At 40.6% G+C, this 14,695-nt stretch overlaps 1 protein-coding gene across 1 annotated transcript in view; it reads right to left on the reverse strand.

The window, feature by feature from the left end:
• Nucleotides 1–241: 241 nt before the first annotated feature.
• Nucleotides 242–14,695, reverse strand: part of ctnnbip1 (catenin, beta interacting protein 1) — a 29,716-nt gene continuing 15,262 nt past the window's right edge. Inside the window, exon 4 of the mRNA XM_072696838.1 lies at nucleotides 242–2,156. Within this exon, the coding sequence (XP_072552939.1) occupies nucleotides 2,098–2,156 (59 nt within the window). The 3' untranslated portion in view covers nucleotides 242–2,097. The remainder of the gene's footprint in view (nucleotides 2,157–14,695) is intronic.

Consider the following 14,695-nt stretch of genomic DNA (forward strand, 5'->3'; position numbering starts at 1 on the left):
TTGGACTTTTGTTAATAAACAAAAGTGTGTAGACATGATTAATACCTCAGAATTTGTATTGTATTTGTACTGTAGAAGTTTTAAGTCCCTCAGATGTTGAGCATGGTGGAGTGTTCAGACTACGCTGCATGCGACTAGTAGCCTCAAACTCCTTTAACGGGTCAGGGGTTTGAGAGCATTTTGTTAAAGAAAATGGAAGCAGCCATATAGCAAAAAATATACAACTCAAATGACAACAACGTAACATACCATCACAAAGTTTAATAGACACATGGACATTCGTAATGTAAAACAGAGACTAGAGATGTAGGCAAACCTTGTCTGGTGTGAGTGCAGTAAGACATGATTGTAGGCAACTGAAGGTTAAAGAACACGTTTAGTAGTTTTGTCCAAGATTTCTGTCCATAGAAGACTCCTGCTCACTGGGGACTCACAAAACCAGCCATCAAAATAAGTCTCTACATCGATATTTGTGATCTAGATTCGCCCCAAAAATATACATTTCATCATTTAAGAACAAAAATGCATAGACACATGAGGTTTTTAAAAATGGTTTTCAAACAACAGTAAACATAGTCGTGAAGACGTCCTCATAAGTGGTGATGCGGTTGTTTGGACAAAAGTAGAAGCGAGTCATGACCACTGAGGATGTTAGGTGTTGGGACTTATTGCCAGCAGGATACCAAAGATGACCACTTACATTTCGCAGAATATTTAGGACTAGCTTCCACAGATATCAAAAATGTTCATTGTGGCGAGGCTTTAATATTAAGACCTTCAAAGATCTACTTGAACGTACACCATAGAACCACAAGGCAGGCATGCATCGTTTTTGAAACACTAAGTTACAGTTAAGTTACGCAAGTTAACAAAAGTACATGAATGCACAGTTACTGAGCATGATGTTGTGTGTTCAAAAAAAGGCTAAAACTGAAACAATTCCAGTTTAAAAATAATAAAAAAAAATGGGCAGTTAATTTTTTTTTTGTTAGAAATATTCCCTTTTTACTTACTTTACTTTTACTGCCAATACTAGGAGGACTAGAAATACTGTGTAATATTGGATGACACTGTTGCATCTATTAGCTTTACACTGTCTAAAGGTCTGCAACAGGGCAGGCAGGCAGGCGGTAATAAAGCTCAAGGCTGAGATTGGATTGATCCGAGTCGGTTTAGTTCGTTCTAATCTACAGCAACTTGTGTAAAATGTCAATTTTCTGAAAAGGGGATGTTGTTCACCTTTAGTCTTACGATTGATACCAGAAAAAATAAATAAGGACTCGAGACATTCATTAGATATCTTTTAAAATTATTTTACAATAAAAGAAACAGTTGGCACAATCCTTTCACTAGTATTGTTTTTGTATTGTCTTTACAATAATAAAAAAAAAAAGTCCAAACACCCCAAAAAAAAAAAAAATAAAGACTGAGTGAGTCAGGTAATTCGGACACACTTTTGTGTGAAAATTCGCATTACAACCATACGCACACACACGCTCCACGTTCTTTATGATGTAGTGCAGTGGCTTCCTCAACATCTTGCACATTTAATGTGATGAGATTACGATGAGAGGAATTACAATCTGATTAAAAAAAAAAAAAAAGAACCAAGAACTGAACACACAAACAAAAACCAATCAAACACCATCCCCAAAAACAAGAAGCCAAAAGTGCATTTATCTTAAACTCATCCAAACTTTTTTGAACTCTTGTTTGAGCAGACAAATGAAGCTCTTGGTCCATTCAGTCTCTGACCAGAACAGACACACAACACACAACTGCCTGAAGCTTGATGATGACTGAAAAAGAAAGAAAGGGGGGGAAAAATAACAAAAAAGACAAAAAGTCACACTGACTCATTTTTCATGACATCGTCGGGCAGCGAGGGCCGCTGGCGCTCAGCTGCTAGTGTGACGGTTAGTGTGAGGGAGGAAGAGGAGGGGAGTGAGGAAGAGAGGAGGGGTGTAAGAGCAGGCAGTAAACATTGTAGACCTGCTCCTCTCCCGGCTCGCTCTCGGTCCATTCCCTCTCCATCAGTCAACAGTGTTGTGTTGGGTAGGGTTCAGATGTAGTGAGGAGCCGCTGCGGGGCGAGAGGTCACTGCCTCCTGTCCTCCGTCTCTGATCTGGAGAAGGCCATCACCACGTCCTCCGCACCTGGTAGTGGACACACAAACAGTTGGGCAACTTAGTACAGTGATGTAAGGGGAGGTAACACATAATACATAATATATAACACATAATAACCAAAAACAGCATCAGTAGAGATGGAACTGGTCTGAAATGGACAGATATCAGAAAATGCTGCATATCAGATCTGAATGGTGGAAAAAGAGAGCAAATCCTCTAAAAAAGGATCCTGAAGTAGTGTACACTCACACTGTGGGTGAGATGTGGTTAGCTGTATGTTTCTTCCTGTGGGATAGTGGAGCGTTTGAGTAGTTTGAGCATGACAGCCTAAATGATGGCCTTTAGGTCAGTGGTTCCCAACCCTGGTCCTGGAGGAGCCTTTGTCAAACACATTTAGTGGTTTTCTGCTCTCAACACACCAATTAGCTGATTAGGTGGATCAGGTGTGTTTGGAGCAGAGTAAACACTAAAAGGTGCAGAGGGCAAGAGTGGTCCTTCAGGACCTGGCTTGCTGTAGATGCTCATCTTAAGTGACGTACCTCATTTAAAAAGCCCAGGTTTTGGCTGATAAACAAAATTTCAGTACTGGACAAGGGAAAGCAGAATTGTGATATCTGTAAAGAGCTTGATATTTGGTTGGGGTTTGTGGAAGGGCTATTTAAGAAGGAACAGAAAAATGCTAATAGGCATGGCTGGTAATAATACATTACTAAAATATGAGCAAAATCAAAAAAACAAACCTCCTCAAATGTTCCTCCCATTTTTAAGTCATTACATTCCCTAGTGGCTAAGACTTCTTTCTCTCTATCATACGATTCCACCATTGCTGGGAGGGTGAAGCTAGCATGTACTTCCTCTGTTTTTTGAACTGGTGCTAATGTAACACCATTAGACAGCCCAACACACTTGGAGGAGAACACTAACTGGCAGTTCTTTCCTGCTCTAGTGGGAAAAGCATTATGCGGAGTAACTGGGGAGAAGGGGAACCATCCTACCCACCCAGAGAGAGCAAGACCAACAATGCTTTCTGGGACTTCGGGCCACAGATGGCCGTAGCTTCACTGAGGATCTCATTAGTGATCGTCCAATGATCGGCCCTACTGTTTTGTAATGATGTTTACAGGGTGTATAATTGGTCTAAATTGGGCTCAAGGTGCACATAGAGTTTAGCATTTTGTATTGTGGTGTAGCTGATCACAAAAATGTAAGAATGTTGTCATACTGTCCACCCCTACATCGATACTAAAAAAGGATTTCAATCAAGGAGAAAAAGCCAAAAAAAGAAAATAAAAAACAAAAAAGATTATTTCTGCCTGCCTGCCTGAAGCAAGTATGAAATGAACAATCTCCTATAAAGCTTAGAGCATCCCTGCTGTGGCACTAAAACTGCAACATGGGAAGCAAAGAAACACAAACTGCACAGTTCTTGCTACGATTAGACACTTTTCAAGGATATTACTGTCATGAGGGAACAAAGAGGCACTTGGAGAAAAAAGCCTAAATGAACTATAAGCACACTCCAGGGCTGCAAGGATTATGAGCCTTACGAACAACAAAGCACATTATAAATAAACCAACCGTGTACCCTAGATGCATGAAGAACTGGGACAATTCCAGTATATGAGGGTTGCAGGACACACTAAGAAAGGCATAAACCATCATAACTGTAACATCATTAGCCTATCTGTTGCGGCACATGTCCTTACACAGCATTTACTGTTATGCTCAGTTTATCTTTATCCCTTAAAACGTCTACCTAGTACTCCACTACTTTTCTCTCAGCAGCAGGTGAAGATGACCCTGACAGCACACTAGGAGGAGGACAGATGTTCTCATAGTCCACAACAACATGCTGCTAGGCCTCAAGGAGTGCTGAGATGTGGAAGTCAGACTTCTTTAATGATTCCAGTGCCTTTATAGAAGTTACTTGCCGTCCACAGGAATCCATAGGCTCAACAAATCCCCCACAATCTCGCTCCTAACAACATGACGTTTGCAATAGCATTTAGTCAAGTCAATACTGCTGTGCATCTATTCTGAGGGGTCCATCCACCAGAACGATGGAAACGAATGCACCAACAGAGCAAAGAGCTGCATGGGTCATTCTGCTGTAGCAGATATGGGATGAGGTTATATCCACAATGTGAAATATACGGTTGTATGTGAAGGTTTGGGCACCGTTTGGCCAAATGACTCATTTTGCCTTTAACTTAAAAAGTAGTTAATACAGCCTCTCTAGCTACTCACACAGAAAACACAGTCTTTTCTGCCAATCCTAATGCACAGTTACTCTGTCCTTCAAACATCGATCAATAAGGCCTGTGCAAAAGGTACATCAAAACCCACATATTACTGCCAAGAACCTGCAGGAAGGTTTAGCTAAGTCAACAGCAGTGGTGCTTCATTCCTCTTTGCAGCACTGCTTGCAGAAACATCATCTTCATGGAAGAGTTATAAGAAGAAAACCTGAACTGAAATACTGAAGCATGCTGAAGAACATCGAGAAGCCTGATGAGTTTAGAAAGTGCTGTGAACTGAGGAGGTCAAAATCGAACTATTGGAGAAAAAACAAGTAGGAAATGAATTTAATGAAAAGAAAACCTTGCCAACTGTGAAGCATAGGCAGTTGTGTTGCTGCCAGTGACACTGACAATGTTGCATAGGTGGAGGCATGAACGGATTCTACAAAATACCACCGATCTTGAATGCACAAGTCAAATCACTGGTCGAAAGGTTAAAGCTGAGGAGAGGATGGCTTCTAAAATAGGATAATGATTCGAAGTATACTGCTCAGAAGTCACCATGGACTACCTCAAGAGACAGAGCAGCTGAGCATTAGGATTTGCTGACAATATTGTGTTTTATGCTTGATTAACTACAGAGGTTGTGTTCACCACTTCTCACAAAAAAACCCCAACAAAATAAGCAATTTTATTAAAAAGACACAAAGGTTCTGAGGGAAACACGAAAAAAAAAATCCGTTCTGCCTTACGAGGAGCTCTGTGATTAAAGACAACAAATTTCACTTGTGATTTTAGTCAGGTATCAGGCTAGACTTGCAGAGCGGAGTGCTAATCAATTCAAATCCTACATTAGTGATTCTGTCTCAGCTCGAAAAACTAACTCTGTCTGAGAGGTAAACAGGATTGAAAATTCCAGCTGTTCCAAGATGGATATGGATGAACAAATACAATTTCATCAAAACAGTAAATAATCAGCACAAACACTCCACACCCCTCGAGTTTGCTGGCCTTGTTCCAGGCCAGGTAGATTGCTGAAGGTTAAGGGGGTGGGGGGGTGGGTGTTTGTTATGGAAGATGGGTTCTTATGTGCTGTGGTGGAAATCTCCCAGGACCTAATCGAAGCTGCTTGCTGAAACGGATTTGCCCTTGTCAGCAGCTCAATAAGGCAGCTGCACTCTCAGCCAAGTCGAAAACAGCAGATCCTGTGACCCAAAACCCCTGCTCCTGTAACTGGAGCACATGTGCTGGCTAAGATATGACCTGAATTTTCACCAGCGCTCAGCGATTTATCAAAACTTACTGAACATCATCACAAAACCTTACATTTCCCAAAGAGTAACTCTGTAAAAGGTGTATTCCTAGTGATTTGGTCCATCCCAGCATGCTTTTCTGTGCATTTGATTAAATGCTATGAAATACATGACAGGTTCTAAAAGTCGTAGACACCTGCTCATGCAATGTTCCTCCTGAAATCAAGAGTATTAACAGAGTTTGTTCCCTCTTACCCTTACACTAGATGTTGGAACACTGCTGTATGAATCTGACTGCATTCAGCCCACATAAGCATTAATGAGGGAGGGTACTGATGCTGGATGATCAGTTCTGCATCACAAATTACACTCCAGCTCAAGTACTGGATGGAGCTCCATCACTCCAGAGAATGGGGTGCCAATGCTCCACATTCCAAATGTGAGGCATTATACCCTTCAAGTTGAAGCTTGGCACCGGGCAAGGTGGCCTTAGGCTCACATAGGGCTGCTCCATAGCGTTCCACTGTACAGTGATTAATCCATAGAGTGCATACAAGCAGTGGACATTTTTGATTATACAGTGTATCTAAAATGCAGTCCACATCAGGACAAGTATCAATCACTGCTAAGTAAACTCAGACAGACTTTAGACGCAAGTGATCTGTGCATGCCTCTCCAGCTTTGCAGCTAGACTGCTCACACACCTTTTAAGTGGAGCTTAAAAAAGTGCCTGTTTTTATTTCCCTGCACCTCTGCTATAAAAAGCTTTCACAGCTTCCCACAACACCCTCTGGTTTGATGGATTTAATTATGTGCCGAGATAAAAGTAGGTCAGAGACTGCATTAAACACACAAGCACACCACCAGATCTCTCGTATGTGTGTGAGCACTTTAAGGTGGTGTTTTTTTCCCCTCAGAGCCTGTAATGGCACATTTGGTGCATGGCACAGAAGGTTATGATTGGGTCGCTCCATGGCCCACATCAGATGCAATCATTAGGATGTTTCTATGCTGGGTTATAGTTGACCAAGGCTTAATAAAAGCAGTGAGACAGAGAGTGGAGAGTCCCTTTCATGTCTTCTCATTCTGCCTTTCATGAATGCGATCCTTCCACCTCACACACGCTTCCCCTGTGAGGCAAGTGAGGGCACGAGTTATTGCTTTGACCTGTTCGCTTAGGTCCTTTCATCAGCTTTCTGTCAATATGAAACAGGGCAAAGATTTAACTTCATAAAGGGGGCCTTCTGCAGCACATAGGGGGTCTGTGTCTGGTGTTGTTTGAATATGAATTAAGCGATAAATAGTTAAAGTTCTGCATTACCCACTGCAGGTGCAGCGACTACTCGGCTCAATCAAATAGTTTAAACAGTCAATTAGTTGGTGGCGTCCTTGCACTTGTTTCTTGAGCTAACTAGGAACGGTTCAGGATGCACATGAACTACAGATTAATCCACAAAGCCCAAACCATGAAAGTGTGGAATACAGTTTTACTCCCACTGTTAATTTTTACAGTTCTAATTCCCTCAATCTGGGCGCACAGCTGCAGTGAGAACATACAGACACGTGAATGGAGCATGTGGATAAAACTGCTAAAACCAGAAGGCAACACAGCCACACATCTGCAGCAACATCACACCAACATGCCACCACCATGTCAATGTCACTGCAGTGCTGAGAATGACCCACACGAAGTACGCAGAAAAACAGATGAACTACAGCATGAAATCACAGAACTACAAAGTGCTTGTATATGATCAGCGGAACTGATTCAATGGATAATGATAGGAGGTTGTGTTAATGTTATGGCTGACTGGAGAATATGGTCACTGTAGGGCTGGGCGATAAAAATACTATATCACAATATTGAATATTGAATAATATAAAACCTGCAGCTGTTTGTTAAGCACTAACAGTATCCTTGAAAATGCTTAGAAAACCATACCGTCATCACGATAGCAACATTTATCACGATATGAAAATATATTTTCATATTGCCCAGCTCTAGGTCACTGTTAAACAAACCTTCAAAATGGCTAATTTACAGAAAAACAAACAAAAAAACATCTTCCCTGTCAATGGAAGTCAATGTAAAAAGATTTTACGCAAGTCATTTTAGAGCATTTCTATTGGTCCATTCATCATGAAATTTGGACACCAATGCAATTAGTAATTAGTAGCTAACCAAGTCACTGTTAAATAAACACAGATACGCTCTGAAACATCTTGGGATTGGCTTATACAAACAATAGGCTTGAATAAACTGGAAACATGCCATTACATTTTGGAGAAATATAAGCAGATGAAGTACTGACTGCATGCTAAAGAGACTTGAACATGGAGGAAAACTCAGGGAAAAGAGGACAGATACTTCAAGGACACTTCCTGTCCTCTGGGTATATGGGGAAAAGGAACCATTGGATGAAAGGATGGACATATGAGAAACCCACACAGACAGTGTGTCTATGAAATATTATCTGACCTTTCTGACCATGTGAAAAATCTGCAGATGAACAATTTATCAGTAAATCACCTACAGCAAAACATCTGCAAGAGTAATGTCATGGCATTCAATTACATGCAATGACACACGTGTCTTACTACCTGGAACATCTGGTCTATGCATTTTAATAGCTTATTGGGCTTGAGTCAATGCAAACCAAATGGCCTGGCGTTTGTAAGAAGCTATGCGAAGGAAGGGTTGCAGTAATTACTGTGCAGGCAGTACAGTTTTGCTGTGTGTGTGTGTGTGTGTGTGTGTGTGTGTGTGTGTGTGTGTGTGTGTGTGTATAAAAATCCAGACACAACTTCATATGTAATGACTTTGGATGCTGCATTGTAACCACGCTTAAGAAATGACATCAACAGCAAACCATCATATCATCACTGTGAACAAGACTAATATCAGTTACTGTGGCTACTGGATGTTGATCTTGTCTCATCTCTGTTGCATAACAGAGCTCATGCTTGCATAAGGCTCTGATCGCGGTACAGAGGGGTCACAAACTGTGCCCCCTGACCAGCTGCGCACAAAACCATCTCAGTGCTGCTGAGGGGTGTGAGGGGTGGATAAAACAGGCGGTGTGTTTGGATTCGGCTCAGCGTGGCCGTGCCCCTCCCTGCAACGCACCAGCCAATGCTCTACAGACATCAGGGCCCTTCTGAGCAGTCGCCTAGCAACAGCTCCGAATCAGATTGCATCACCACCCGGCAGGCTGCTCACCCCTGTGAACAAATAGCTGCTGCCTGCTCCATCTATCTGCTTTTTCACTCTATCGCTCATCCGGTATTGCCCAGCTTAACCTCTATGCCCTCATCAAGCACTGCGTCCTAGAATAGAAAAGAAAAAAGATCTGACTTTGGTCAGATCAATACTTTTGGGATGTGGTGGGGTGGTTATCATGCAACATCTTGACCTCCCTAACGTTCTTATCGCTGAATGCAATGAAGTCCTCACCTCAATGCTCCAAAATCTAATAGAAAGCCAAGGACAGTAATAAACAGGTGTCCCAATATTTTTGTCCTTTAGTATATGTATGTATATATGACATTTCTGCAAAAAATATATAAAAGTATGTTATTAAATTAAAAAATGTAACATATTAAGGATATATATCAGTATTTCTTTTATTCTTCACATTTGGACACACCAATAAACCGAAAGTGTCTTCCTAGTCTTCCTTCCTGCATTTTACACCCAAAGGTAGAGTGCAGTGATCATGACTCGACAGGAATAGCAGGCAGAGTGTATTGCTATGGTTGCAGATAGAGGCTGGATGGAAACATGCTGTGGGGCTGAGCAAACATAGCACAGCCAGAATTAGATGGCCATTTCAAGAAGCGAGAGAGAGAAGTCATAAATCATGGTCAGGAAGTGTGCTGAGCTGCACAATGACACACACGCGTGCGTGCCCGCTAACATTTAAAAAGGGTTAGAGCTGCCAAAATGACACATGACCAGAGCTCAGCTGTTCTACACCTCCACGAAGTGGACGGGACTCAGGAGCAGAGTTATATATATATATATATATATATATACACACACACATACACATACATCCATACATATATATACACACACACACACTCTAGAAGAGCAAATCACTCAATGCACTGGGAAAAAAAAGGCAATGATGCTTTGCTTCTGTTTACTTTCCGGTAAAGTAATGGGGACTAAACAAACAAATGCCCGATTTTCCCTGGATGCCACATGGAATAAATTCCGTCATTCATTTTCTGACAAAATTACATTCTGTTTTTGGTTTGTCAGTGTTTTATTACACCTTTTTCCAGTGACGGATTGGGAGGCGGCGGGGCACTGTTTACAATTGGCTTTTATCATCATGACTGAACAAATCCCTACAGTAGATGGAAATCGTCAGCAAACTTCTAAATGTTTTCTGCTACATGACACATGAATAACCTCTTAGGACAAAGCAACACTGTGGTGTTAAAATGCTGCTTTACTGAGGTTGTGTTTATCTGAATTTACTGAATGTTTTTTTACTATTTGGCAATCCCTTTAAACTATTTTTTGGATGCATTGACCATGCATTGCATGACACTGTGCATCAGGAGCTACATGCACCACTGAACATGAATAGGCGCTTAAGCTAATGACTCTCTCCAGCTCCTATAGGACCACCATGAGCCCATAAACATAAGAACTGGTCACACCAATTTTGTGGAAATATATGAGTTACTTAAAGCAACATTATGTAGCATGTTTATCTTAATAGCAGCTTTAATCATGTTGCACTGGTTGCATGGTCCACTGACCATTGTTGTGACTTTTTGTAGCTCACAGCTTGTCCAAAACAGCATGCCTACAGCATGCCTATTTGGGGTGGCTCAAAGCATTGAGCTGGAGAGTTACACCTCCAGACTGTAGGGGAAGCCAAGAGGTAAGTCGTACCATTTCTTACATAATGCTTCTTTAACGAGGTGTGTATATACTGTATTTAATTGTTATTTGCATTCTAACAAAAGATGCTCAAACATGAACTTGGAAACTCATTTTACATTGACTTCCTTTAAAGTTTAAAGTTAATTTTTCATGTGTAGCATTTTGGAGATGCAAGCTTGTGTGACAAGGTTAAAGTTGATAATTTAGTTAATTTAATGTAGTTTATATTGTATACATCTCCAACATTGTGACTTTACAGGAGAAGGCAAAAATGCTGTTAACTTTAAATGTAAGTCAATGTAAAATAAGAGTTTATTCTGAGACATTTAGAGCATTTCAATTGGTCTATTCATCCAGAATTATTTATACAGTATACAGAGCAGCTACGATGGAAAATCTAAAAATGGACAAAAATGTTTTTCATTGGACAGCAAAAATTTAGATGCAATTTGTGATAGCTTACTATCAATTACTAAATTACTACTGGACAACCTGTACAAGGGAGATCTTTACCATATTAACGTTCTGATAATTTGTCATACTTGCTGGTTTTCGAGAAACATGACTCACTTAGCTGTAAAAGGTCCTTAGCTGTGGAAAGTCCTAAAACCTCCCTTTGTGTCCAAGCAATGTTATGAAAAGGGGGAATTTAGGATTATCCTGTCTGCAAGGATTATGAAGGCCAGCAAAGCTAACAAAGGAGTGTTGACTTTGATGTGGTAGACGTCTAATGCAGTGGCAGAAAAGTGCCCAAATATGGGGCACAGACTCTTTGATTTCTCACAGTCCACAGTGCTGTGGGGGTTATATATTGACAACCACAGCCTATCAGACCAGTAGAGGGCTGCATATGAAAAGCATTGATTTCTACACTGGATGAAGCACTGTATACGTCACAGCATTTAAATGGCTGTGCATGTGTGGTCATACGATGCTTTGGGCAGTTTTTGATGGTGTAATGACGTGGCATCCACACCATCCGCCCATAATTAACACTTCAGCTGCCTTCAGGCTCCCCTAATGAGGCCTGCTCCTGTCCTGCAGTCACATGACTCCATGGAGCCCCGTCCGCTGGGAGCCCCGCCTCTCTCCTCCTTACCTCACCAGCCCCGTCTCCATGGAAACCCTCCACTGTACTCTCTGTTGTTCTGTCCCCAAAGCCCAGCGTGGGGCCTGCAGGTTCAGTCGAAGCCTCCTCGCTTGCTAACACTCAGTTAAAGGCTTTGTGCTCCTCTCTGAATGTGGCAGGGACACTTTTCTCCCGCTAGAGTCTCTAATCAATTCTCGCTTGAAAATATTTGCACACAATATTTGTAAGCTCTTGTTTACTGGGAAACATTCTTGTACGTACAGCCAGTATTTAAAGAGCTATTCCACAATTCTGTCAATTTCTGCTAAATTAATAACACAAACTTACCATGAGAAACTGAGCCAGATTTGCTCACAGTGGTGGTGATAGAAACCAGAAGAGTTGATTTAATAAACTACATTAATGGCAGAAATGCCCATGATATTGTAAAGACATATTGGAACTTGTAGGTTTTCTAGTTATTTTCCATTTCTTCAGTTTTGTGTTCAGTTATATTACCATCTCCCCAGATTGTTCACGTGAAGATCAAATGTCCAGATATTTAAAAGATAAAACATTTTCATGGGATGTCCTAACTTTTTCACATGAATGTAATTCAGCTTCACATCTGAAATACCTTCTACACAACTGAATTCTGAAAAATTGTTCTACTTTAAACACTTTACATCATGTTGAGACTCTTTAAGATTCTTCATATTTGCACATATTTCATTTCAAAGGATGATTCCTCAAAGAAATCCTCTGCTGAGGTTCATTAAGCACTCAAATGTAGATCTTCTAAGGCATCACTTCTAAGAACAATTTCTGGCATGTAGATTTCAAAAGTTTATATTTATTATAAACAGTAAAAATGTGTACATATTCATGTAATTATAAAGTAGGTCTAAATAAGTGACCATCCACTTTATCCCCGTTATCCAAGACCAAAGCCTGCGAGGAGCGTTCCACCAGCCCAGAACTTTCACATAGCTCAAAAGACTGCCTCCACCCACCATCCTCCCATCTGAACCCTCTAACCAGTTTAATCCCAACAACTTCAAGGCTCCAGAGTCAATTAAAAATGCAATGCAAAAAATACATAATTCACATATATGCTAATTAGCCAATTAAATGTGCTCCAATGCAAATTTGCTAACCCATATATTTGTAAACAGTCAAAACTGGCAGTTTTTAGAATGCTCTTTCAAGTCAATTGGAGGAATTGTTTTTCTGAAGCGGTCGGCGGCTTAGCCAGTAAACATTTGCCTAATTTCACACTTGCCGACATCTGAGGAGTCGAATTTGACAAATACAAAAGATGACAAAGCCGCAGAATGTCGAGACCCTAATTTTCCTCTCTCACACTCACAATAAAAATCTCTTTCACAACTGTTTGTTCACATGAGAGAACAATAGCTAACAGAGTCTGAAAGAGGCAGCCCCATCGGCCTGTCTCTGGAGCCTTGGCCCATTCTGTTCTACACATACAAACGACTCACTGTGCCAGCCGCAAATGAACTTCCAGTCTTTATGCGGCATTCATTAAGCGCAGAGACACTGCTTTCATTTTCCCAGAAAACAGCAGGGCACTGATATCTCTAAATACAAGTAACACTCGTACTTGTATTTAATTGCAGCTGTACTATTGAAAGGAGTCATGTAAAGTTAAAATACGCCAAAAGGGTTCAGTTTTTCTGTCTCACAAGAGCAGCACACACACATACACACATACACATACACTTACACAGTGCAGAACACTTTAATAATTTCTACTCCACAGTTCTGCCTATGTGAGCACTGCAATGGAGAGAAGCTCAGTTCTGGGCAGCGGCATGAACGACCTTCTCTCTCAAAAAAATAAAGGTGCTTGAAATGGTTCTTTGAGGGATGCCATGGAAGAACTACCTTCACTTGGCGTAAAAGGTTTTTCACACATCTCTATTACAAACAAGCTTCTATATCAAACCAAAAGAGGTTCTTCTATGGCATCACTCAAATAACCATTTGAAGCACCTTTGGTTTTAAGAGTGCAAGCAAATCCAAATGTAATGTAAATTACCAAGTCCAAGCCTAATGTTTCTAATCTTTACAGAACAACTTTATCATCACACACAGACAGCGAGGAGTCTCAGTGCTGACTGAATGCTCCCTCTGCAATCAACACATCACACTCACCTCAGCAGCCCTCCGCCATTTTAAGCACAGACGTTATTTAAAGCTCCACACGGGCAGGGATTTGTGGCAGCTTCTTTTACTGGCTTAGTGACTAATGCACGATGTGCAGCGCCACAAACAGGTCGCTGTAAACACCATTTCTGACCCTGTACTACACTAGCCTTTCTGATTCGGGAATATGTAGGAGGCGCCTCTGAAGGTTTACCTAGCAGTGAATGACTGAGCTGGGTTTTGAAGGCTATGTATGTTCTTCAGTACAAGCAAAGCAGTTCAATGAAGATTCTTATCATTTCACAGAACACTTACTAAACAATCTATAAATCTATACTCACGAATGCAGGAAGTGCTTTGTGTGTAGCTTGTCTTTAATGGGCTGTTCATATTCTAAATTGAGGGTTTTATCTTTAGATATTAGTCTTGAGTTTGGTTTTCAGACATCATTTAAAGTTGGGTTGGGATGTCTAAAAACTAAGCAGGATATCAAATGATGCATACACTAAACATACTAGTAAACACACATACATATGGAGTACTCCTTTCCTGTGCTAAAATAATGTCCTAACATAGCAGCTTTTGATGTGTCTGTTCTGTTTGCATGTCTTAAAATTACATTAATGTATAATATCGTACATTTCAGTATTTTTAAGAACATTTCCAGCATGAAAAGTGGCTATCATCAGCTTGTTTGGCAACAAAGACGTTGTATTTTATGGATATTATATTATAACTACACATTTTACATTATTTATAAAGTTTTGCATATATATATTTTTTAAATTAAATATTTGGCAACGGTTTTGCAGAGAAGTAATTTCACAATATGCCGGTAGACCTAGCACTACCCAAAAGTATTATTAAGTTATTAAATGTATATATCATTTAGGAGTAAGCTGGGATATATGGTATTATTACTACATATACCATAT

The sequence above is a fragment of the Salminus brasiliensis genome, chromosome 14 (assembly GCF_030463535.1).
Source record: "Salminus brasiliensis chromosome 14, fSalBra1.hap2, whole genome shotgun sequence".
NCBI classification, from domain to species: domain Eukaryota; kingdom Metazoa; phylum Chordata; class Actinopteri; order Characiformes; family Bryconidae; genus Salminus; species Salminus brasiliensis.